At 46.4% G+C, this 24944-nt stretch overlaps 3 protein-coding genes and 1 pseudogene across 6 annotated transcripts in view; 3 read left to right on the forward strand and 1 right to left on the reverse strand.

The window, feature by feature from the left end:
• On the forward strand, positions 1–16101 carry LOC144585048 (uncharacterized). Its single transcript, XM_078382488.1, has 2 exons — positions 1–5117; positions 15648–16101. The coding sequence occupies exon 1, from the start codon at positions 960–962 to the stop codon at positions 4845–4847; it is 3888 nt and encodes a 1295-aa protein (XP_078238614.1). The 5' UTR covers positions 1–959; the 3' UTR covers positions 4848–5117; positions 15648–16101.
• The window catches only part of LOC140702929 (uncharacterized), a 547856-nt pseudogene that overhangs the window by 44134 nt on the left and 478778 nt on the right, over positions 1–24944 (forward strand). The window lies entirely within an intron of this gene.
• Positions 1–24944, reverse strand: part of LOC140702944 (uncharacterized) — a 540061-nt gene that overhangs the window by 19955 nt on the left and 495162 nt on the right. Inside the window, exon 1 of one of the 3 annotated variants that reach the window (XM_078382574.1) lies at positions 6885–6951. The exons of the other annotated variants lie outside the window; for them this stretch is intronic. The gene's annotated coding sequence lies outside the window, so the exon portion shown is untranslated. Of the gene's footprint in view, positions 1–6884; positions 6952–24944 lie in introns of those variants that run through there. 3 annotated transcript variants of the gene reach the window in all.
• LOC140702937 (uncharacterized) lies at positions 7274–24683 on the forward strand. Its single transcript, XM_078382489.1, has 4 exons — positions 7274–7421; positions 8780–8863; positions 9636–9729; positions 20509–24683. Exon 4 carries the CDS (start codon positions 20705–20707, stop codon positions 24476–24478), a length of 3774 nt encoding a protein of 1257 aa, XP_078238615.1. The 5' UTR covers positions 7274–7421; positions 8780–8863; positions 9636–9729; positions 20509–20704; the 3' UTR covers positions 24479–24683.

Raw genomic sequence — 24944 nt, forward strand, 5'->3', positions numbered from 1 at the left:
ACTGATGTTACCTGTCTGTCATGGGTTTGGAGGGAAAGTTCCATCCTATGGGGAGTGGAAGGCGGGACATCAGGAGGAGGGGCTGTACTGTATAAATATGTGAAGCGTGTGTGGAGAGTTTATGAGATGCTGGGAGACACTGGGTTGTGACGAAGCAGCAGCTGGGAAGAAGAAGCTGTTGTGGGAGTCTGTGTGTCAGACAGGGTACTACTGTGTGTCAGAGTACCAACCTGATAGGTTCAGGTGTCTGTTGGTTAGCCAGAACTGATAGGTTCAGGGTCTGTGCTTCAAGTTAAGGGTTCTGGGTGAACCAAACTGTATGCTTGTATGAGTGAGAATAAGCCACGTTACTTTATCCTATTCACCTGATTGTTTATTTTTCCCTGTGTGTATTTAAAATAAACCTTATTCTTTTTATTGTTTAAAAATCCATCCCTGGTCTGTGTGACTTCTTACAGGGAATGGTTGGTGGCAGCTTAGTGTAACTGTGTGACATATCCCAGTAGGTCTGGGTTTGTCACATTGATTGGTGTCCAGCGTGTGGGATACGACTGGTCCAGTTGTCCAGCGGTCCAGCAAAGCCTTGGCAAGTGTGCCCAGAGCAAGGGGGGTCTAGTCAGGGACAGTCTGAGGCGCGTAGGTAATCTTCTAGGTGTACCTCACGGGGTGGTGCGCTAGTAGAAGAACGTGCCAACTGGGGAGACTTAGATTAAGGTGCTCTGAGGCAGCCTAGTTTTGGCGGGAAAAAGCTGAGGCAAAACTGCGTAGTAACAGTGATCTAGCTTGCCAGCTGAGAGGCCCAGCAGAGGGGGGTAGGCTCTGACTCGATACTGTTGCAAGTTAGTGCTGAAGAACAGCAGCAATCTCTAGGGAGAGCTGGTTCTGAGGCAAAAAGGAAAAAAGTGGTCGTTTTATTTTGAGGCTTGACTTTTTAAAGCAGCCTGTTCTGAGGGGGGATTATGCCCTTGACTCGAAGCCAGATGGCCGAAATGAGTGAAGTGAAAGACCCCCAGATTGACCAAGGTTCTGAGGATGAATTTGGCTCAGTGCAGGGTGACAGCACAGGAGAGCAGAACCCAGAACTTAGAAAATTGCTCATAGCCCAACAGCATGAACTGAGGATGAGGCAATTTGAAATGGAGGAAAGGGAAAGAGAAGAAAGGGAAAGAGAGAAACAACGGCAATTTGAAATAGAGAGATTGGAAAGAGAAGAAAGATTAGAGAGAGAGAGAATGGAAATGGAGAGGGAGAGAGAGAAAATTGCTCTGGAAAAAGAAAGAATGGCCTTTGAATTAAAAAAATTGGAACTGATGAACCAGAACAATAATAACAATAGGGATTCTGAGGGAGGCCAATTGTCTAAGGCTGACCTGAAGAAATTCCCTGTGTACCACAAGGGAGATTGTCCTGAGGTGTTCTTTTCCTTAGTGGAAAGAGCGTTTGTGGACTTCTCAGTGAGGGAAACTGAGAAGATGACCATCATGCGGTCTTTAATCAGTGGTAGCCTGGCTGAGGTTTATGCCGAGATGCCGGAGGAACTGATGAAAGATTTTGCAGAGTTTAAAAAACTGGTGTTTGCCAGACATGGGATAAATGCAGAGCAGCTGAGACAAAGATTCAGGTCCCTCACCAAGAAACCAGAACAGACTTTTACCCAAGTGGGGGCCCAATTGGTGAGGCTGCTTGGGAAATGGCTATCGCAGGAAGGGACAGAGACCTATGAGCAGCTTAAAGACTTGATAGCACTGGAACAGTTCTATTCAGTCCTGCATGGGGAATTGAAATTCCAGGTGAGGGAAAGGAAACCGAGGTCTGTGGCAGCAGCCGCAGAGATCGCAGATTTTATTTCCCAAATAAGAAAGCCCTTGGGTGAGGGGAAATCTGTAGGTAAACCCAAAGAAACCTACAGCAAGTACTCTCAGGGACCAGGGAAAAGCCAGCAAGGGGGAGGGGCCCATGGTGAAGGGAAGCCCTCAGACATGAAACTAAGACCTCAGATTTTGGAGGGAAAACCAAAACAAGATGAGAGAGAATCAAAATACACCAGAAAATGTTATTTCTGTCAGGGAAAGGGTCATCTAATCTCAGAGTGTGAGAAATTAAAGCAGCTAAAAGGAATGGTGCCTCAGAATTCTAGTGGGACCAAGCCAAAAGCTGTGTTCTGTGTCCAGAAAGAGCAAGGCTCAGTGTCACAGAGGGAGCCTGTTGCCATGGCTACTCAGTCTGGAACAGCTACCTCTGCTGATCAGGCTGAGGAAAATGGTCCTCTTGTGGAAGTAAAGCGCTGCTTGCTGGTGAAAACAGATTCTCAGTTGTTTGAGACAGCAGGGGTGGACGTAGGAATACTTGACCGTCAGTATAGGGGGCTGCGGGACACTTGTTCCCAGGTAACCCTGTGCCATCCAGATATTATTCCTAGGGAGTTTATAATCCCAAATGAGAGCATGAAGGTGGCAGGGATTGAGGGGCAGGTAATCTCTCTGCCAGTAGCAGAGGTACCTGTCCACTTTCAAGGCTGGAGGGGAGCTTGGCGGCTAGCGATTTCATCGACTCTGCCAGCAGCCGTACTCGTGGGAAATGACCTGGCTGAACATGTGAAACGGGTGCTAGTGATTACACGCTCACAAGCCACCACAGGGACAGTTCAGGGGGGTAATGATGAGCCAGAGACGGAAGCAGAGGGGAGTTCAGAAGCTGTGGTGGAAACCTTAACCACAGACAGCCGATTTGGACAGGAGCAAAAGGCAGACGCCACTCTCCAAAAGTGTTTTGAACAGGTGACTGACGCCCAGCTAACACCTGAAACCCCAGTGAGATTTCTGGAGAAAAAGGGGATTTTATATAGAGAGACCCTGAGGAATATCTCAAAAGGGGGAGATGGGATCAGAAGTCAGCTGGTGGTACCTGAAAAGGATCGCCCCATGATCTTACAAAGGGGTCACTCTGACATGTTTGCTGCACACTTAGGGGTGAAAGAGCCCCTTGATTTGATCAAACAAAATTGGGAGCAGATCACCCAGGATGACCCACAAGACGTTGTGACATACATAGACACCTTGATGAATGACCTAAAGCGAAATCTAGAGCTGGCAGCAGAAAACCTGCAAGCTCAGAAGGTCAGACAGAAAACATGGTATGACCACAAAGCTAGAGAGAGGCACTTTGACCCAGGGGAGGAAGTGCTTTGGCTTAGGCCCTGCAGAGAGAATAAACTGCAGCTCAAATGGGCAGGACCATATAGGGTCATTTCCAAGATGTCAGACCTGAACTACCTAATAGAGCAGGAGGAGAACCAAGCAAGGAGGGTGGTTCATGTGAATGCCCTAAAACCCTACTACAGAGGGGAACAGAGGGTTTTATTCGCGATAAAAGCAGCTGAGAGTGAGGAAGCTGAATTACCCTTCTGGGAGGGTAGAGGGGAAGTAAAATACAACCCAGAGGAGGTAAAAATCAGTCCTGCACTCACCCAAGACCAGCAGCAAGAACTAAAAATGCTGCTTAGTAAATATCAACAGGTGTTTTCCAACAAGCCGGGGATAGTGAAGGGAGTGATGCATCGGATCCACACAGGGGATGCACCCCCGCAGGCAGTATCCCCATACCGAGTAACGGGACCCTATAGGGACAAGGTGCGGAAGGAGCTGGACGAGATGCTGAGGGAGAACATAATCGTCCCCTCTTCTAGTCCTTGGTCCTCTCCGATAGTCCTTGTGGACAAGCCTGATGGGAGCATTAGGTTTTGTGTTGATTACAGGAAATTAAACCGTGTAACCACTCCTGATGCCTACCCAATGCCCAGGCTAGACAACCTGATTGAAACCATAGGGGGTTGTCGGTTCATCTCATCATTGGACCTGGTAAAGGGATATTGGCAATTAAGAATTGATCCCAGGGATCAAGAAAAGACTGCCTTTTGCAGCCCTTTTGGTCTCTATGAGTTTCGAGTCCTGAGCTTTGGTCTCAGAAATGCACCAGCCACATTCCAAAGGCTGATGGACCAGACCTTGGCAGGGCTCAGTGACTTTACAGTGGCCTACATTGACGACATAGGGGTCTTCAGTAATACCTGGGAAGATCACCTGATACACCTGGAGTTAGTGCTGCAGAGGTTAAGTGCAGCAGGGCTAACGGTAAAGGCCAGCAAGTGTCAGCTGGGTAGCCCAGAAATAAAATACTTGGGTCACATGGTAGGGGGAGGAGTGATAAAACCCCTGGAGGCCAAAATAGAAGCTGTTCGTGATTGGCCTCGACCCAACACCAAGAAAAAAGTTAAATCATTTCTTGGGTTGGTGGGCTACTACAGAAAGTTCATCCCGAGGTTTAGCGAGATTGCGGCTCCGCTGACCGATCTGACGAGGAAGAAGGCTGATGACCGCATCCCGTGGACCAGCGACTGTGAGGCGGCGTTCCAGAGGTTGAAGGAGGCGTTAATCAACTATCCTGTCCTGCGTGCTCCAGACTTCGACCGGGAGTTCATCATCTACACCGATGCGTCTAACAGCGGGGTAGGAGCAGTTCTGTGCCAGGAGGATGAGAATGGTGACCAGCATCCAGTGTCCTACCTGAGTAGGAAACTTCAAAAAGGTGAGAGACATTTGGCAACCGTGGAGAAGGAGTGTTTGGCCATAGTCTACGCGATCCAGAAGGCCAAGCCTTACATCTGGGGAAGACATTTTATTCTGTGTACTGACCATTCACCATTGCAATGGTTAAAGACAATGAAAACCCACAATAGCAAACTTATGAGGTGGGCTTTAAACCTACAGGACTATGACTTTGAAGTGAAGGTGGTCAGAGGGTCAGTGAACTGTGTTGCTGACGCCTTATCAAGAAGACCTGAAGATTGAAGACGGCGAAAGAACATGGACTATATGTATATAATGATGACAAAAAGTAAAATGTACCTGGTTTTGAATTTGGTTTGTATGAATAAAGGTAAATGGATGTATTGTATATGGTAAATGTTTAAATGCATAATTGCTATGGTTAACTTAGAGTGTAAGTATGAGTAAGTATAATAAGGTATGTATAACTGTTGTTGTGTATTTTATACAGGTTGTTTTTTGGTGAAAAGCACCTTAGCTTTCCCCCTACAAAACAACTTATAAAGAGGGGAGGTGTTACATACAGCACTGATGTTACCTGTCTGTCATGGGTTTGGAGGGAAAGTTCCATCCTATGGGGAGTGGAAGGCGGGACATCAGGAGGAGGGGCTGTACTGTATAAATATGTGAAGCGTGTGTGGAGAGTTTATGAGATGCTGGGAGACACTGGGTTGTGACGAAGCAGCAGCTGGGAAGAAGAAGCTGTTGTGGGAGTCTGTGTGTCAGACAGGGTACTACTGTGTGTCAGAGTACCAACCTGATAGGTTCAGGTGTCTGTTGGTTAGCCAGAACTGATAGGTTCAGGGTCTGTGCTTCAAGTTAAGGGTTCTGGGTGAACCAAACTGTATGCTTGTATGAGTGAGAATAAGCCACGTTACTTTATCCTATTCACCTGATTGTTTATTTTTCCCTGTGTGTATTTAAAATAAACCTTATTCTTTTTATTGTTTAAAAATCCATCCCTGGTCTGTGTGACTTCTTACAGGGAATGGTTGGTGGCAGCTTAGTGTAACTGTGTGACATATCCCAGTAGGTCTGGGTTTGTCACACTCACCCACCCCTGTCGGACGTGAGGGGAAGAGAAATGGAAGGAGACGAGGAGTCAGAAGGACGAGGAGCAGAGAGAGCGAGTGAGTGAGAGAGAAGTGAGAGGCCAGAAGGGTAGAGGGGAACAGAGCAAGCTCTTGCTAGAAGGGTGGGAAGGTTTCTAGATGGAGAACCCGTGGATTCCTATCTGGGGGAGGATGATGAGACCAAGGGAAGAGGCAGAAAGGGGAAGGAACCCTCGCTCAACCTTTCCACTGGGGCAAACGGGAGAGTAGAGGATGAAGCCGGAAGATAAGGGAAGAGTGGACGCAAATAGCAGAGGAGGAAAGAGAGAATGTAGAACGGAAGAACCATCATCCACGCGGGGGTATGGAATCGCCTCCCCAGAGGAGACGGCTGGAGTGGGAGAGGGGTGGACGGAGGAGACCCTCTTGCATCGGCCGGTGTCAGCCTCAAGGGAAGTCCCACATAAAGAGGATTACGGCAGTCTAATCTTGAGAATATCCGTGCCTGGACCAATCCGGGGAGTGACAGGGCATCCTGGCAGGGGAGCAGCTGCGCAATTCATCTGAGAGGGAAGTGAACGGATCGGACCGCAGACGCCACCAGGTTGTCCATTGGCAGCCTCGGGTCCAGAAGGACGCCCAGCAAGCATTGGGAACCACCCAAGTCACAGACCTCAGGGGCACCCAGATGGAGGAAACCCCCCCTCCATCTTCTTTGGGTTCAGCCTTAGTCTATTGTCCCTTTCCCCCCTCCCATTGAAGGAGAAGGTGGGAACAGAAATGTCGTTCCCTGTTAATATCATCAGAGTCCGAAGTACAGGTGGAGGGTGCAAAGCAAAACCCCCCAGTCTGGCTTGTCTGTCAAGGGGGAACAAGAAGGGAGGCTTGGAAGGGAACCCCACCCACACACATGGCCCAAATCAGGACGACCAAGGTTTGCCTCTTGTCAAGAGGACCTGCCCTTGGGGAGCATGGGGTTGGGGTGAGCAGGACTCAGGTTTCATTTATAAATAATACACCTAAATGTGATGCAAAGAAAACCGTACCCCCAAACACCAGCACTCTGCATATGCTCAAAGAAGAACTGTGGTGTCATGGATGGAGTCCCAGACGGGAAACCTGGAGACCTGGGTTCAAATCCTTCCCGGGCCAGGGAAACTGAGAGGAGAGAGATAGTGGGGGGGGGGGGGGGAAGGCTACTTCAGCCACCTCTTGAAACCTCACTGACCTTGCAAACGTTGGGAGGGAATCTGGGATGTGGTTCTTTGTTTTCGGTCCCCCCCCCCAAAAAAAAGGCAAAGGGAATTCAGTCTGGCCCCCTCCCTAGGAGGAAAGAGAAAAGATCATCCAGGAGGCTTTTATGGATAGAGCAAATGGAAAATAAAACCTTTCCTTGCGGGGGGGGGGAAGACCGAGAGGGGGGGCCTCCCTCCCCCTCCCCTCCTTTCTCACCTCGATGGAGGGTCAGGAGAGGAGAAGGCGGAAGGAGGGGGAGAGAAGGACGCAGCTCCGGAAGCAGCCCCTCCTCCTCCTCCCTCTACAGCTTTAGTAGCTCTACGTTCTTCCCCTCCCTTCCCTCCCAACCAATCGCTGCGGAGAAGAGGAGTCGTAGAGGAGGGGCTGCTTCCGGGGCTGCTTTCCCCCCCCAGCGGAACCGGAACCGGAAGCCGTGCCCCCTCCCTCCCTCCCTCCTTCCACCCCCCCTTTTGTTCCTCTCTCGCTCTTTCTTTCCGGCCTCTTTTCCCGCTTCAGGATCCAGACGGAGGTGGGGGGGCGATTTGGGGGGCTTTTATTTTGGGGGGGGGAGAGAGGGAGGGGGGGAGGCATGAGAACAGGGGGGGGTGGGGGAGCCCTAGAAGGATATTCCCCCCCCACCAAAAGGAGAAAAATACCCGCCCGCTGCCCCCCCCACTCGATTTGGGGGCCTTCATTGGGGGGGAGAGAGCGGTGGGGGTTGGGGGGTCCCTAGAAAGAGGTTCCCACCCGCTGCCCCCCCCACTCCTCGGGAAGGGGGGGGTCCCAGGAGGGGCCTTTACCTTCCTCTTCCCCCTGTGTGTGTGTGTGTGTGTGTGTGTGTGTGTGTCTGTAATCTCCGGGGGGGGGGTTTCTGTGTCTTTGTGTGGTTGTCTGTGGGAAAGAGAGACGGGAGGTCAGGGCTCACAATCTGAAGGGGCAGGAGGGCCACCACACACACACACACCAGTAACCCCCCCCCAGGGCCCCTTGTGTGTGTGTGTGTGTGTGTGTGTGTGTGTGTGTGTGTGTGTGTGTGTGTGTGTGTTTGTCTGTGGGAAAGAGAGACGGGAGGTCAGGGCTCGCAATCTGAAGGGGCAGGCGGGGAATGGCCCCCCCCACACCCCAGTAAGCCCCCCCCAGCGCCCCGTGTGTGTGTGTGTGTGTGTGTGTGTGTGTGTGTGCTTTGCCCTCTGAGCCTCCTCAAGGCTCGCCTCCCGTTGTTTCCTCCCCCTGACCTGAGCTTGAGCCCCCCCCCAGGAAACCCCTTTTGTTGGAAAGCTTGGGGGGGCAGTTCCTGGAAAGCCCCAAGTGGGAATTGGGGGCCTTTTTTTGCGAGGGGGGAAGGAAAAGGGGGTCCAGAAAATGGGTCTTGGAAGGGGGGGTTAAGACAGGGGGGTGGCTAGGAGGGAGGGATGTGGATGATGAGGATGATGATATTTCATTTCTATGCGGCCCATCCGGCAGCCAAGGCGGTTGATGCCCCTGCGAGGGAGGGAAGTTCCTGGTCTACGAACCAGGCCCCGAATCCTCTTCCCACCCAGAGCAATGGGGGGGGCAGGAGAGCCCCTTGGGGGGGGAGAGGAGAGGGGCTGGGACCCCCTGTGGGCTGCCCGTTTCCTACACTAGGAAACCTGTGTATGTGTGTATGTGCACGTGTGTGTGGAGTCTTCTGTGAGGTTTGCTGATGATGATTTTGGGTTTAAAATAAATATTCTCAGGAAATTGTCTGAATCTCCTCTTAGTTTCCAGGAAGAGACTTTCTTACAGGCAGGAAATTCAGGCATTAGATTCTTAATTAGCTTAGAATTCATTCATTTATTCAGAATTACTTTTCTCCTGCCTTTCCCCTCTTTGCTTCTTTATATCTTGCTGTTTTCGTTGGCGCAGGGGACGGTGGTCGGCTGGATGGCCAAACCTTGGGGGCCGGAGAGGCTGAGCGAAGGTTCCCCTGGAAGGTCTTATAAAGCAGGCGTAAGTCGTGTGTCATCATCACACGGGGGGTGCCGGACCACCACATTCTTCTGGATAGGCTCTTTCCGGTTTTTCATACCTCTGTGAAATGGTATGGGGAATTAGTGGAAAACTGAAACACTCCACAGGCTGAGGGTCGAGGGGGTTGAACAGAAGTCCCCCCCCCCGCCCCAGCACCCCTGCCGTTCACAGAGTGACACCACACGAGGGAACGTCCCAGAATCTGACTCCCCTTTTTTGTCAAGTGACCACTCCTCCCCCAGGCACAAAGCTATGGTAAGGTTTGTGAAGGGCAAAGAGCAGAAGAGGGTCTCCCGCAGAGTCCAGGGGTCCCCAACGTCTGGCCTCCAGAGGTTCTTGGACTGCAACTCCCAGAAGCCTCCACCACCCCCTCTGCAGGCCAGGATTTCTGGGAGTGGAAGTCCAACATCCGGAGGCCCAAGGTCGGGGGGACCCCCTGCTGTAGACCCTCTGGGCGGCTGCCTTGGGTGTGGCCACCCTTCAGCCGCCCTTTGCTCTGTCAGGCTCTGCCTTCTTTTTCCTGCTGGCAAGGAGGGCATGAGATTGTGCCCCTGTTTTGGGCTATTTCCTGGCTTTGGAATCGTGGGTACAGAAGCACACAGCCCCCCAACATTCATAAACCGGAAGGTATTGTTTAAAAGAACTGCATTCTCCAGATTGTCAAAAAAGGGTTCTATGCTAAGGGAAAACTTTTGCTTTTGTCCATCCAGGAAGGCTCCAGAATGATTTGTATTTTTTCTTTTCTCCCAAGGACGGACTGGGACTGAGCTAATGCTCTCCCGGCTTTTCTCTGGACGAAAAGGCAAGAATCCATCTCCAAAGCCCCCTGAAAACTTGAATGGCAGGTGAGATCTCTTTCATTCTTTGGGACCAGAAGCACTACTGAGTTTGTTTGTTTATTAAACAGTTAAATGATTAGTAGGATGCGAGACGTTGTAAAGCTTACATCAGTGTTTCAGAGAATTTTAGCCCAATCGCAGGAAGCATCGGGAGCGTTTGGAGGGCGCCTTCTACCAGACCTTCCATGGTGCCTGGTGAGGGCAAGAGGGGCCACCGAGATGGGGCGTGACAGTGCAAAGGAGACTGAGTTGGTGTGAAATCCCCATATTCTGAGGTTCACTTTGAGTCTCTTCTGTCGACTTCCGTCTGTCGCCCCGTTCTGGAGAACTCTGGTTTGTGAAAGCAAAGACACGCTGTCAATTCCCTGGCTGAGTGGAGGTTTCAACCCGGGTTGTGTGAGTCCAGTTTTACTGTCTACAGCAGAGCCTCTCTGAACATGTGCAGAGTGTTTTTCTTTTGGTTCCTGGTCCTGCTTGGCTCAACCCTGTGGTTGCCAAAAGCAGGTGCTGTCGGTGAGATTCCAACCCTGGACAGCCTAGCATGGGGCCTCCCCTGAATTTCTCCTTTCCTCTTTTGGGATCCAAGAGGGTGAAGTGAAGAATTCACTCCTGCATGAGGGGATTTTTGGGGAAGGAAAGATGGAAAAGGAGTGAATTCTTTTTCTTAACATTTTATTAGTTTTTTACTCTATCTACATTGGTTTGTGCTTGCCAAATATAGTATTACATGGTTTGCTTACAATTATTTGTTTTTTAAAAATTATTTGGTTTTTACATCTCAGTGTCTTCCCAGTTGTCCCCCCAAATTCCAGACATCTTTCAAACATTCAAACCATTCATGTACATATTTTAGTATATAATATGACTACTATCATAATATTACTTTCATAATATACAATATTCTCAAGATTTTCTAATAACATTCTTAATAAAAATGGTTCCAGATCCATGCCCCGGCTTTATATCTAGTTTAATTTACCTAAAATGAAACCCACCATATTACATCTTTACCCTGGTTAGGGTTCCCTTATTTCAATTTAATTATCTTTTTTAATATAAAGGATATGCCCCTTTATAATTCCCAAAGTTAAATATATACATGTTTTTCAACCTTAAGAGCCCCCTTCTTATTTTCCATCTTTCTAAGTAATTCCCTCTCTTATTTCTTTTTTCACTTTGTGTTTCTGTCTCTCTAAGCATTCTGCCATCTTTCATGCCCCCTGAAACTATTTTGTGCATCTGATTTATCTCCCGTAGATCTTTATACACTTGGTCTATCTTCAGTAGATCTTCCAGGCTTTTTTAAATTAACTTTGCTGATTTTCTCCCCTTGACTTCCCTTAATACAGTGGTGCCCCGCATAGCGAGGTTAATCCGTTCCGGATTAACCCTCGCTATTCGGAATCGTCGCTAAACGGCTAGGGAAAACGTATTGAAACGCATTAAACTTAGTTTAATGCGTTCCAGTACCTTTCTTACTTACCCGTTCAGCGAGGATTCCAAGTGCCGGCAGCCATTTTCGCGCCCTCGCTAAGTGAGGGCATGGCGTGAAAATGGCTGCCGGCAGCCATTTCCGGGCTTCCGGCAGCCATTTTTGAGCTGCTGAACAGCTGTTCGGCGGCTCCAAAATGGCCGCCGCAATACCCGATCTTCGCAATGCGGGTTTTCCTCATTGCGAAGATCGGGTATGTTTCCGTATAGCGATCCCGAGGCACCACTGTACTCTCCTCTGATCCAATATTGACGTTGTTTCTCTTAGGTTTTCCCCATTAATTTCCTCCAGCTCCTCTTTTGATTGGCATACATCATCCGGCACACTCTCGTTTCCTTCTTTGTTATTCCCTGTTGCTTGTTGACTATAATTCTTCAGATGGCCGTTGAATAATTTTGCCTCTTGGTAGTGGGTTATCTCACTAGTTCTAGTATTGTTTGAAGGGTAGATTTTGTTTCATCCCAAAATTGTCCTTGTAGTGCCATTCTGTTCCAGCTGCCCAATAGCTTAGGCCAACTCGCAGTCCAATTCGATGATTGTATCTGTGTCCTAATTAATTCCTTAATTCCTGGCAAATTGATGCCAGCTAAACAGTCATTCCAAGTCTCCAGAGTCAGTTCAAAGAGTCTGCTTTGGCTAATGTTACATAACAGCACTGATGTTACCTGTCTGTCATGGGTTTGGAGGGAAAGTTCCATCCTATGGGGAGTGGAAGGCGGGACATCAGGAGGAAGGGCTGTACTGTATAAATATGTGATGCCTGTGTGGTGAAGGGAGATGCTGAGACAGACTGTGAGACACTGGGTTGGGACGAAGCAGCAGCTGGGGAAGAAGAAGCTGTTGTGGGAGTCTGGGTGTCTGACAGGGTACTACTGTGTGTCAGAGTACCAACCTGAAAGGTTCAGGTGTCTGTGGGTTAGCCAGAACTGATGGGTTCAGGGTCTGTGCTTTAAGTTAAAGGTTCTAGGTGAACCAAACTGTATGCTTGTGTGTGTGAGAATAAGCCACGTTACTTTATTTTATTCACCTGATTGTTTTATTTACCCTGTTTGTATTTAAAATAAACCTTATTCTTTTATTGTTTAAAAATCCATCCCTGGTCTGTGTGACTTATTATAGGGAATGGTTGGTGGCAGCTTAGTAACTGTGTGATAGATCCCAGTAGGTCTGGGTTTGTCACATTGATTGGTGTCCAGCGTGTGGGATACGACTGGTCCAGTTGTCCAGTGGTCCAGCAAAGCCTTGGCAAGTGTGCCCAGAGCAAGGGGGGTCTAGTCAGGGACAGTCTGAGGCGCGTAGGTAATCTTCTAGGTGTACCTCACGGGGAGGTGCGCTAGTAGAAGAACGTGCCAACTGGGGAGACTTAGATTAAGGTGCTCTGAGGCAGCCTAGTTTTGGCGGGAAAACGCTGAGGCAAAATTGCGTAGCAACAGTGAGCTAGCTTGCCAGCTGAGAGGCCCAGCAGAGGGGGGTAGGCTCTGACTCGATACTGTTGCAAATTTAGTGCTGAAGAACAGCAGCAATCTCTAGGAGAGCTGGTTCTGAGGCAAGAAGGAAAAAAGTGGTCGTTTTATTTTGAGGCTTGACTTTTTAAAGCAGCCTGTTCTGAGGGGGGGATTATGCCCTTGACTCGAAGCCAGATGGCCGAAATGAGTGAAGTGAAAGACCCCCAAATTGACCAAGGTTCTGAGGAGGAATTTGGCTCAGTGCAAGGTGACAGCACAGGAGAGCAGAACCCAGAACTCAGAAAAATACTCCTAGCCCAACAGCATGAACTGAGGGTGAGGGAAATGGAAATCAGAAGAAAAGAAAGAGCTGAAATCTGTCAGGCAGAGGCAGATGCCAAGAAAAGGGGAATGGCCATGAGGATAAAAGAGATGGAACTGAAACACCAAATTAGACTGGTACAATTGGAATTGAAGTTCCTAAATAAGTTTATTAACAATTTATCAGGGGAAGAAATGTCAAAGAAGGAAAAGTATGAGGCTCAGGTCAGACAAAGTGAGCAAGATCTTGAAAAATATACTCAGCAAAAAGACATTAAATTAAAAGAAATCAGAGATAAGACTGAAGAAAAAGTAAAAGAGATAAAAGCTAGGGCTGAGGAAGAAATTTTACAGATCAGGGCTGAGTTTGAGGCCAAGCAAAAGGAGCTGGATTTGAGAATAAAAGGGAAAAGCCAGCAAGGGGGAGGGGCCCATGGTGAAGGGAAGCCCTCAGACATGAAACTAAGACCTCAGATTTTGGAGGGAAAACCAAAACAAGATGAGAGAGAATCAAAATACACCAGAAAATGTTATTTCTGTCAGGGAAAGGGTCATCTAATCTCAGAGTGTGAGATATTAAAGCAGCTAAAAGGAATGGTGCCTCAGAATTCTAGTGGGACCAAGCCAAAAGCTGTGTTCTGTGTCCAGAAAGAGCAAGGCTCAGTGTCACAGAGGGAGCCGGTTGCCATGACTACTCAGTCTGGAACAGCTACCTCTGCTGATCAGGCTGAGGAAAATGGTCCTCTTATGGAGGTAAAGCGCTGCTTGCTGATAAAAACAGATTCTCAGTTGTTTGAGACAGCAGGGGTGGACGTAGGAATACTTGACCGTCAGTATAGGGGGCTGCGGGACACTTGTTCCCAGGTAACCCTGTGCCATCCAGATATCATCCTTAGGGAGTTTATAATCCCAAATGAGAGCATGAAGGTGGCAGGGATTGAGGGGCAGATAATCTCTCTGCCAGTAGCAGAGGTACCTGTCAACTTTCAAGGCTGGAGGGGAGATTGGCGGATAGCGATTTCATCGACTCTGCCAGCAGCCGTGCTCGTAGGAAATGACCTGGCTGAACATGTGAAACGGGTGCTAGTGATTACACGCTCACAAGCCACCACGGGGACAGTTCAGGGGGGTAATGATGAGCCAGAGGCGGAAGCAGAGGGGAGTTCAGAAGCTGTGGTGGAAACCTTAACCACAGACAGCAGATTTGGACAGGAGCAAAAGGCAGACGCCACTCTCCAAAAGTGTTTTGAACAGGTGACTGACGCCCAGCTAACACCTGAAACCCCAGTGAGATTTCTGGAGGAAAAGGGGATTTTATATAGAGAGACCCTGACGAATATCTCAAAAGGGGGAGATGGGATCAGAAGTCAGCTGGTGGTACCTGAAAAGTATCGCCCCATGATCTTACAAAGGGGTCACTCTGACATGTTTGCTGCACACTTAGGGGTGAAAGGGCCCCTTGATTTGATCAAACAAATTTGGGAGCAGGTCACCCAGGATGACCCACAAGACGTTGTGACATACATAGACACCCTGATGAATGACCTAAGGAGAAACCTAGAGCTAGCAGCAGAGACCCTGCCAGCTCAAAAGGTCAGAAAGAAAGCTTGGGATGACCAGGAAGGCAGAGAGAGGCACTTTGACCCAGGGGAGGGAGTGCTTTGGCTTAGGCTCTGCAGAGAGAGCAAACTGCAGCTGGGTAGCCCAGAAATAAAATACTTGGGTCACATGGTAGGGGGAGGAATGATAAAACCCCTGGAGGCCAAAATAGAAGCTGTTCGTGATTGGCCCAGACCCAACACCAAGAAAAAAGTCAAATCATTTCTTGGGTTGGTGGGCTACTACAGAAAGTTCATCCCGAGGTTTAGCGAGATTGCGGCTCCGCTGACCGATCTGACGAGGAAGACGGCTGATGACCGCATCCCGTGGACCGGCGACTGTGAGGCGGCGTTCCAGAGGTTGAAGGAGGCGTTAATCAACTATCCTGTCCTGCGTGCTCCAGACTTCGACCGGGAGTTTATCATCTACACCGACGCGTCTAACAGCGGGGTAGGAGCAGTTCTGTGCCAAGAGGATGAGAATGGTGACCAGCATCCAGTGTCCTACCTGAGTAGGAAACTTCAAAAAGGTGAGAGACATTTGGCAACCGTGGAGAAGGAGTGTTTGGCCATAGTCTACGCGATCCAGAAGGCCAAGCCTTACATCTGGGGAAGACATTTTGTTCTGTGTACTGACCATTCACCATTGCAATGGTTAAAGACAATGAAAACCCACAGTAGCAAACTTATGAGGTGGGCTTTGAACCTACAGGACTATGACTTTGAAGTGAAGGTGGTCAGAGGGTCAGTGAACTATGTTGCTGACGCCTTATCAAGAAGACCTGAAGACTGAAGACGGCGAAAGAACATGGACTATATGTATATAATGAAAACAAAAAGTTAAAATGTACCTGGTTTTGAATTTGGTTGGTATTAATAAAGGTAAAATTGATGTAATGCATATGGTAAATGTTTGAAATGCCTATTTGCTATGTTTAACTTGGAGTGTAAGTATATGTAAGTATTATATGGTATGTATAACTGTTGTTGTATGTTTTATGCAGGTTGTTTTTTTGGTGAAAAGCACTTTTAGCTTTCCCCCTACAAAACAACTTATAAAGAGGGGAGGTGTTACATAACAGCACTGATGTTACCTGTCTGTCATGGGTTTGGAGGGAAAGTTCCATCCTATGGGGAGTGGAAGGCGGGACATCAGGAGGAAGGGCTGTACTGTATAAATATGTGATGCCTGTGTGGTGAAGGGAGATGCTGAGACAGACTGTGAGACACTGGGTTGGGACGAAGCAGCAGCTGGGGAAGAAGAAGCTGTTGTGGGAGTCTGGGTGTCTGACAGGGTACTACTGTGTGTCAGAGTACCAACCTGAAAGGTTCAGGTGTCTGTGGGTTAGCCAGAACTGATGGGTTCAGGGTCTGTGCTTTAAGTTAAAGGTTCTAGGTGAACCAAACTGTATGCTTGTGTGTGTGAGAATAAGCCACGTTACTTTATTTTATTCACCTGATTGTTTTATTTACCCTGTTTGTATTTAAAATAAACCTTATTCTTTTATTGTTTAAAAATCCATCCCTGGTCTGTGTGACTTATTATAGGGAATGGTTGGTGGCAGCTTAGTAACTGTGTGATAGATCCCAGTAGGTCTGGGTTTGTCACAGCTAAATAGGCCTGAACCGAAATTTAGACCCTCAAGGTGCCAAGATATAGTGCAAGGGTTGTATCCGCGGCCTGATGTCCTAATTCCCACAGGTTTACGCCAGCTAATCCAACATAAGCACTTCCAGCCAAACAGGCCTGGACCGAGGTTCAAAAGCCCCAAATATCACAGTCCAGTTCAGTGTTTGTATCCATATCCTGGTGGCCTAGTTCCCGCAATTCTGCATGGCCAAAACTATGATTCCAAGTCCCTGGAGGTCGTTCCAAAAAGTTCACTTTGGCCCAATATATTAATTCCCAAGGTACAGTTTAAAAAGATCCACTTTAGGGTTAATTTATGTATGTTCCAGTCAGGCATGAAGAAATCAAAAAGAAATAGAAAAAAGGTTTCCAACTTTTAAACAACAGTAGAGCGCTCAAGGTCACTGTTCTGGGCATTATGCCAAAAGACTTCAAGTAGTCAAAACATGAGTCCAGACTTATCTGGTAATAACTTATGAGAAAATATCTTAAGATTTATAACACCAAATTATAATATTCTTTCTAACTGAACTATGTTTCCTCATGGAATCCTCCCATTTAGGGATCTATGTCATTTTCAGAGATTTAATTTTAATGGTGTGATTTTTAAAGTTCTGAGCCACTATAACAACAACAACAACAACAACAACAACAACAACAACAACAACAACAACAACAACAACAAATAATAATAATAATAATAATAATAATAATAATAATAATAATAATAATAATAATAATAATAATAATAATAATAATAATAATAATAATGTTGCCTAGCCAGAAAAAAATTAATGTTTTTAAATTTTATTTTTTTTCTCCTCTCTTTTCTCAACCTGTCCAAATTCATTTTAAATACGTCTTGTAAATTCCAAGTGATCTTTACCCTGGTGTGTCTGGGAAGAAAGTAAATGAAAAAGCAAAGGCTGAGGAGGTCTGTTCCGTGCACATGGGGGTTGGTGGTCGGGTGGGTAATCTTTCCTTCATTAGGGCCAACTGTGAAATTCCAGCCTGGTGTGTAAGCTTTGGAGTCCTCCAGAAGTCTTCATCAGCCTCAGTGGTGCTTATGTCAGAGTGCCACAGTTTTTAGCAGCGTCTCTTGATGAAGCTCCTTATTCCACTCCCAGCAGTCAAGAAAATCAGGCAGAGACAGTAGACTTCTAGCAACTAAGTCTATTGACATTTATATACAGCAGCAACAGCATAACAGTCCACAACCCTCCGCATCAGCAAAGAGAAAGAAGCCATCACCCGGTGGCCATATAGACTATCCCACACTGTCCAGTCTGTGGTCAGAGGCCTGACATCATCTTCACCCCTAAGTTGTGTATTCCAATGTCCTTGTCGGGCACAACTGCTGACACTGTGTACATGGTCTCTGTACCGAATGTTCATGGCTGTAAAATTCATGTTCCGTTTTATTTGGCTTATTTTATATAACCTGACAGTTTGAATGTGGGATATTGTGATTCTTTAGCCACGATTTTTTAAAAAAATGGTCCAGTGTGTTGCCAGCAGGATAAAAAGTTGCCAGGCTTCCCATAGGAAAGGGCAGCCTGAATATTAGGAGCAGGACTGAGAGCAGTGAAGATGGTCTACCCAGGACACCCTCTCTTCTGCTCCCTGCCCTCCACACTTGCTGAAAAACAGCCCTGACCTTTGCCTTCAGTTTGGAAGAGAAGCGGTGGATTGTCGGACTGTCAGCTTCTGGGATTTCCCCTTGTGGGATGTCGCTCTGTGAACGGTAGTGGTTATGGGGGGAGTCCTGCTCCACCTCTTGACCTCTTGGCCTCTGGAGTATTTCTGGGTTCCATGGTTTCCCATACCATTTCACACCATTACAAGACGGGGGATAACTTGCTCAGCAGTACTAGAAGCGAGAAGGACCTTGGAATCGTTTTAGATCACGTCAAGGATGAGCCAAAAGTGTGATGTGGCTGCAAAAAAGGCCAGTGCTATTTAGTCTGCATTAAGAGAGGAAGAGTCTCCAAATCCCATGAGGTGCTAGCTCCCCACTCCTTGGTCAACCTAATCCTCCTAGTTTCTGGTATTAATACCAGTACTTTTTCTGAATCCTTGCACAAAGTTTGTTTCTTCGGCTTTACTATTGATTGATTGATTGGCTGATTGGTTGGTTTGTTGGTTGGTTGTATTTCTACCCTGCCTACCTGGTCAAACAACCATTCCTATGTGAGTATGTTGAAGACTTAAATATACTGTACTTCTCAGTGACCTGAACTATACAAATATTTTGACATAAAATTCCTGTACGTGACCTCCACCTCCTAGCTTCTTTATAATCACATGTACCCTTAAAATCCATATTCACCAGTGTGTGATCTGCTACTTTTATTAACCCTATGTCTGTTTTACAAACTTTAAATCACAATCATTAGATGCATACATATATAATCTCTCCTAAAATAACTTTTATATGCTGATGAATAAAAAGTAAAATTATTTACATCTCCTTTCACTTCTCTCCAAATATCTTGCATGTCAGTTCTACTTATCAGTTTATGTCATATTGTAATATTATACAGTGGTGTCACGCAAGACACCAATAATGCATTCCACTAAAATCGCTGTACAGCGAAATCGTCATGCAAAAAGAATTCCCCATTGGAATGCATTGAAAACCGGTTAAAGCGTTCCAATGGGGAAATTACCTCATCGTCCAGTGAAGATCCTCCATAGAGAAGCCATTTTCTGAGCACCGGTCAGCTGTTTTTAATAGCTCTCTTCCGAAGCATGAGTCTGAAAAGAGCTGGAAGCCATTTTGCGATGTCATAAAAATCATTGTCTTGTGAACAAACGGTTCGCAAAGCACGGAACTATTCCACATCCAGCGAAAAAAAACCCATTGGAAGCATCATTTTGCGATCGCTATAGCGATTGCAAAAAAGTCACCGTCCTGCCATTTCATTGTTCCACGAGGTCGTCATGTAGCGGGGCACCACTGTACCTTCTTTCATCCTTGGTAGGGTTTAAATTATCTTCCTCTTCATCCATTAACATTTTTCTTTATTTATCAAGACTTTAAACCATTCCATTTTAGCATCACATCTCCATTTGGTCCCATACTCTGACGACATACCCCAGCAAAGCAACACCCAATAGTAACAACTCCTCAAACTTTAACTATTTTCCTTAAAAAAAACCCTAACCTATAAACCCTTACCGCAACATTTAATAATATTTCCCCTCTCTTTTTGGCAAGATCCTACCTGGCCACGGTCAAGTGCAAAGTCCTGCACCTTGGAAAAAGAAACCACTTGCACCCTTACAAGATGGGGGATACTTGGCTCAGAAAAACTACGAACGAGAGGGATGTTGGAATTGTTGTAGATCTCAAGCTAAATTTATATATTTATTTATTTATTTATTGGACTTATATACCGCCCCATAGCGCTACAAGCACTCTCCGGGCGGTTTACAATTTTTAATTATACAGGCTACACATTGCCCCCCCAGCAAGCTGGGTACTCATTTTACCGACTTCGGAAGGATGGAAGGCTGAGTCAACCTTGAGCCGGCTACCTGGGATTTGAACCCCAGGTCGTGAGCACAGTTTTAGCTTGCAGTACAGCGTTTTAACCACTGCGCCACGAGGCTCTATAAATATGAGCCATCAATGGCTTTTTCTTAATCCAAATTCTCCAGCTCTTCCTTCCCTTTCTCTTTTGATGGGTTCACCATTTTCAATATATTTATGGATTTGCAATGCCTTTAAATAAAATACTGTACAGTGGAAGAAATTTGCAAGTAAACCATGGAACTTTTCCAGTAAAACCTCAATTCTGATCAAACCCTCTCCTTGTATTTCTGAGTAAGCTGGTTGGATAGGTCAGTGGTTTAAATATCTGGTGGCACAACCAGAGGTTCCTTGCTGTGTCTCCCACGGATAAGGTCAGCTTGTGTGGCCTTTGGAAAACTGCAAGGTCCCAGAAGCAGGAAATGGGGAACGACTTTTGAGTATTCTCTACCTAGAAACCCCCGAAAAAAGGGTAGCCATCAGTCAGAATTGACTTGATGGCTCATGTTTAATAGTATTTTGGATAGTGGTTAATATTAATCAACTATATTTTCCCGTCACTGGCCCTTTGGGAAGTATCAATTCAGGCAAGGGGAATCCAATGTTGTTTGCACAATACGGCAAATTTTTCAAATGTTGCCAGTCAAGCCTTCAGGAGACATATGCCTTTCAAAGGAGTCAAAGACAGAGCAAACTCTTTGGTTTAACCTCCACTTAGATTCTGCTCTCTGCTATATTCTCAATACATCTTTTTTCTCTATCAGGTAACAAACACGATGGCCAGAATTATACAGAGCCTCTTCTTCTGTCCCTGAAAAAAGTGTGAAGCTGGGAAGAAAAGCTTAGAAAAACCCACGAGCTAAAGGAGAAACGGCTTAAATGCCTGAAGTGTGGAGACAGCCTCAGAGCAGTGCCGCTAGTTCAGTTTAAAGAACTCACCTTAGGGAGAAATACGAAAACATGGAATGTGAGAAGAGTTTCAGTGAGAGAAGAAATATGCGTTCACATCTAAGGACCCTCACTGGAGAGAAACCACATAAATGCATGGAATGTGGAAAGAGCTTTAGTCACAGTGGTCATCTTAGGTTGCATCAAAGGACCCACACTGGGGAAAAACCACATAAATGCATGGAATGTGGAAAGAGTTTTAGTCGCAGTGATGCTCTAAGGTTACATCAAAGGACCCACACTGGGGAGAAACCACATAAATGCATGGCATGTGGAAAGAGCTTTAGTCGCAGTGATAACCTTACGTCACATCAAAGTACCCACACTGGGGAGAAACCACATAAATGCATGGAATGTGGAAAGAGTTTTAGTCGCAGTGATGCTCTAAGGTTACATCAAAGGACCCACACTGGGGAGAAACCACATAAATGCATGGCATGTGGAAAGAGCTTTAGTCGCAGTGATAACCTTACGTCACATCAAAGTACCCACACTGGGGAGAAACCACATAAATGCATGGAATGTGGAAAGAGCTTTAGTCAGAGTGGTGCCCTTAGGTTACATCAAAGGACCCACACTGGGGAGAAACCACATAAATGCATGGAATGTGGAAAGAGCTTTAGTCAGAGTGGTGCCCTTAGGTTACATCAAAGGACCCACACTGGGGAGAAACCACATAAATGCATGGCATGTGGAAAGTGCTTTAGTCACAGTGGTGACCTCACGTCACATCAAAGGACCCACACTGGGGAGAAACCACATAAATGCATGGAATGTGGAAAGAGCTTTAGTCAGAGTGGTGCCCTTAGGTTACATCAAAGGACCCACACTGGGGAGAAACCACATAAATGCATGGCATGTGGAAAGTGCTTTAGTCACAGTGGTGACCTCACGTCACATCAAAGGACCCACACTGGGGAGAAACCACATAAATGCATGGAATGTGGAAAGGGCTTTAGTCACAGTGGTAAGCTTAGGTTACATCAAAGTACCCACACTGGGGAGAAACCACATAAATGCATGGAATGTGGAAAGAGTTTTAGTCGCAGTGATGCTCTAAGGTTACATCAAAGGACCCACACTGGGGAGAAACCACATAAATGCATGGCATGTGGAAAGAGCTTTAGTCGCAGTGATAACCTTACGTCACATCAAAGTACCCACACTGGGGAGAAACCACATAAATGCATGGAATGTGGAAAGAGTTTTAGTCGCAGTGATGCTCTAAGGTTACATCAAAGGACCCACACTGGGGAGAAACCACATAAATGCATGGCATGTGGAAAGAGCTTTAGTCGCAGTGATAACCTTACGTCACATCAAAGTACCCACACTGGGGAGAAACCACATAAATGCATGGAATGTGGAAAGAGCTTTAGTCAGAGTGGTGCCCTTAGGTTACATCAAAGGACCCACACTGGGGAGAAACCACATAAATGCATGGAATGTGGAAAGAGCTTTAGTCAGAGTGGTGCCCTTAGGTTACATCAAAGGACCCACACTGGGGAGAAACCACATAAATGCATGGCATGTGGAAAGTGCTTTAGTCACAGTGGTGACCTCACGTCACATCAAAGGACCCACACTGGGGAGAAACCACATAAATGCATGGAATGTGGAAAGAGCTTTAGTCAGAGTGGTGCCCTTAGGTTACATCAAAGGACCCACACTGGGGAGAAACCACATAAATGCATGGCATGTGGAAAGTGCTTTAGTCACAGTGGTGACCTCACGTCACATCAAAGGACCCACACTGGGGAGAAACCACATAAATGCATGGAATGTGGAAAGGGCTTTAGTCACAGTGGTAAGCTTAGGTTACATCAAAGTACCCACACTGGGGAGAAACCACATAAATGCATGGAATGTGGAAAGAGTTTTAGTCGCAGTGATGCTCTAAGGTTACATCAAAGGACCCACACTGGGGAGAAACCACATAAATGCATGGCATGTGGAAAGAGCTTTAGTCGCAGTGATAACCTTACGTCACATCAAAGTACCCACACTGGGGAGAAACCACATAAATGCATGGAATGTGGAAAGAGTTTTAGTCGCAGTGATGCTCTAAGGTTACATCAAAGGACCCACACTGGGGAGAAACCACATAAATGCATGGCATGTGGAAAGAGCTTTAGTCGCAGTGATAACCTTACGTCACATCAAAGTACCCACACTGGGGAGAAACCACATAAATGCATGGAATGTGGAAAGAGCTTTAGTCAGAGTGGTGCCCTTAGGTTACATCAAAGGACCCACACTGGGGAGAAACCACATAAATGCATGGAATGTGGAAAGAGCTTTAGTCAGAGTGGTGCCCTTAGGTTACATCAAAGGACCCACACTGGGGAGAAACCACATAAATGCATGGCATGTGGAAAGTGCTTTAGTCACAGTGGTGACCTCACGTCACATCAAAGGACCCACACTGGGGAGAAACCACATAAATGCATGGAATGTGGAAAGAGCTTTAGTCAGAGTGGTGCCCTTAGGTTACATCAAAGGACCCACACTGGGGAGAAACCACATAAATGCATGGCATGTGGAAAGTGCTTTAGTCACAGTGGTGACCTCACGTCACATCAAAGGACCCACACTGGGGAGAAACCACATAAATGCATGGAATGTGGAAAGGGCTTTAGTCACAGTGGTAAGCTTAGGTTACATCAAAGGACCCACACTGGAGAAAAACCACATAAATGCATGGAATGTGGAAAGAGCTTTAGTCGCAGTGATTCCTTTAGGTTACATCAAAGGACCCACACTGGGGAGAAACCACATAAATGCATGGAATGTGGAAAGAGCTTTAGTCACAGTGGTCATCTTAGGTTACATCAAAGGACCCACACTGGGGAGAAACCACATAAATGCATGGAATGTGGAAAGAGCTTTAGTCGCAGTGGTGACCTTACGTCACATCAAAGAACCCATACTGGGGAGAAACCACATAAATGCATAGAATGTGGAAAGAGCTTTAGTCGCAGTAATAACCTTAAGTCACATCAAAGGACCCACACTGGGGAGAAACCACATGAATGCATAGAATGTGGAAAGAGCTTTAGTTGCAGTGGTCACCTTAGGTTGCATCAAAGGACCCACACTGGGGAAAAACCATATAAATGCATGGAATGTGGAAAGAGTTTTAGTCGCAGTGATGCTCTAAGGTTACATCAAAGGACCCACACTGGGGAGAAACCACATAAATGCATGGCATGTGGAAAGAGTTTTAGTCGCAGTGATAACCTTACGTCACATCAAAGTACCCACACTGGGGAGAAACCACATAAATGCATGGAATGTGGAAAGAGCTTTAGTCAGAGTGGTGCCCTTAGGTTACATCAAAGGACCCACACTGGGGAGAAACCACATAAATGCATGGAATGTGGAAAGAGCTTTAGTCAGAGTGGTGCCCTTAGGTTACATCAAAGGACCCACACTGGGGAGAAACCACATAAATGCATGGCATGTGGAAAGTGCTTTAGTCACAGTGGTGACCTCACGTCACATCAAAGTACCCACACTGGGGAGAAACCACATAAATGCATGGAATGTGGAAAGGGCTTTAGTCACAGTGGTAAGCTTAGGTTACATCAAAGGACCCACACTGGAGAAAAACCACATAAATGCATAGAATGTGGAAAGAGCTTTAGTCAGAGTGGTAACCTTAGGTTACATCAAAGGACCCACACTGGGGAGAAACCACATATATGCATAGAATGTGGAAAGAGCTTTAGTCAGAATGGACACCTTAGGTCACATCAAAAAGCTCACAGTGCGGAGAAACCATAGAAATTCATGGAATGTGGAAAGAGCTTTAGTCAGAGCTCCTGATAAGAAGGCAGAAGGAGCTCATTCAATTTTGTGCTGATTTTCACTGGAAAGAATAAACAACAAAATGTTGACGTAATGCAAAACAGAGAAAAGATAATAAGTGCAGTGCATTGTGAAATGTGATGTTTTTTACTTCCATCCTTAATTAAAAGATATCACAAAATAGACGTGGAACCTTGTGCTAAAAAAAGAAAATAAATATAAATTGTGCAATAGAAGCTTTTACAAAATAAGTGTAAACAGAGAAAAAGATGGATGTTCTAAGGCTAACTGATGAAAGAAAATCAAGTAGTGAACAGAGAGAAGCTGTCCTTTGTTTTATAAGGATTTACCCTGAAAAATAATAATCGTAATTGAGTTTTAAAGAGGCTACCAATGAACCTATTCTCTCTTTTTTATGAACACACACACATATATATATAAT

Source organism: Pogona vitticeps, chromosome Z (genome assembly GCF_051106095.1).
Source record: "Pogona vitticeps strain Pit_001003342236 chromosome Z, PviZW2.1, whole genome shotgun sequence".
Classification (NCBI taxonomy): Eukaryota; Metazoa; Chordata; class Lepidosauria; order Squamata; family Agamidae; genus Pogona; species Pogona vitticeps.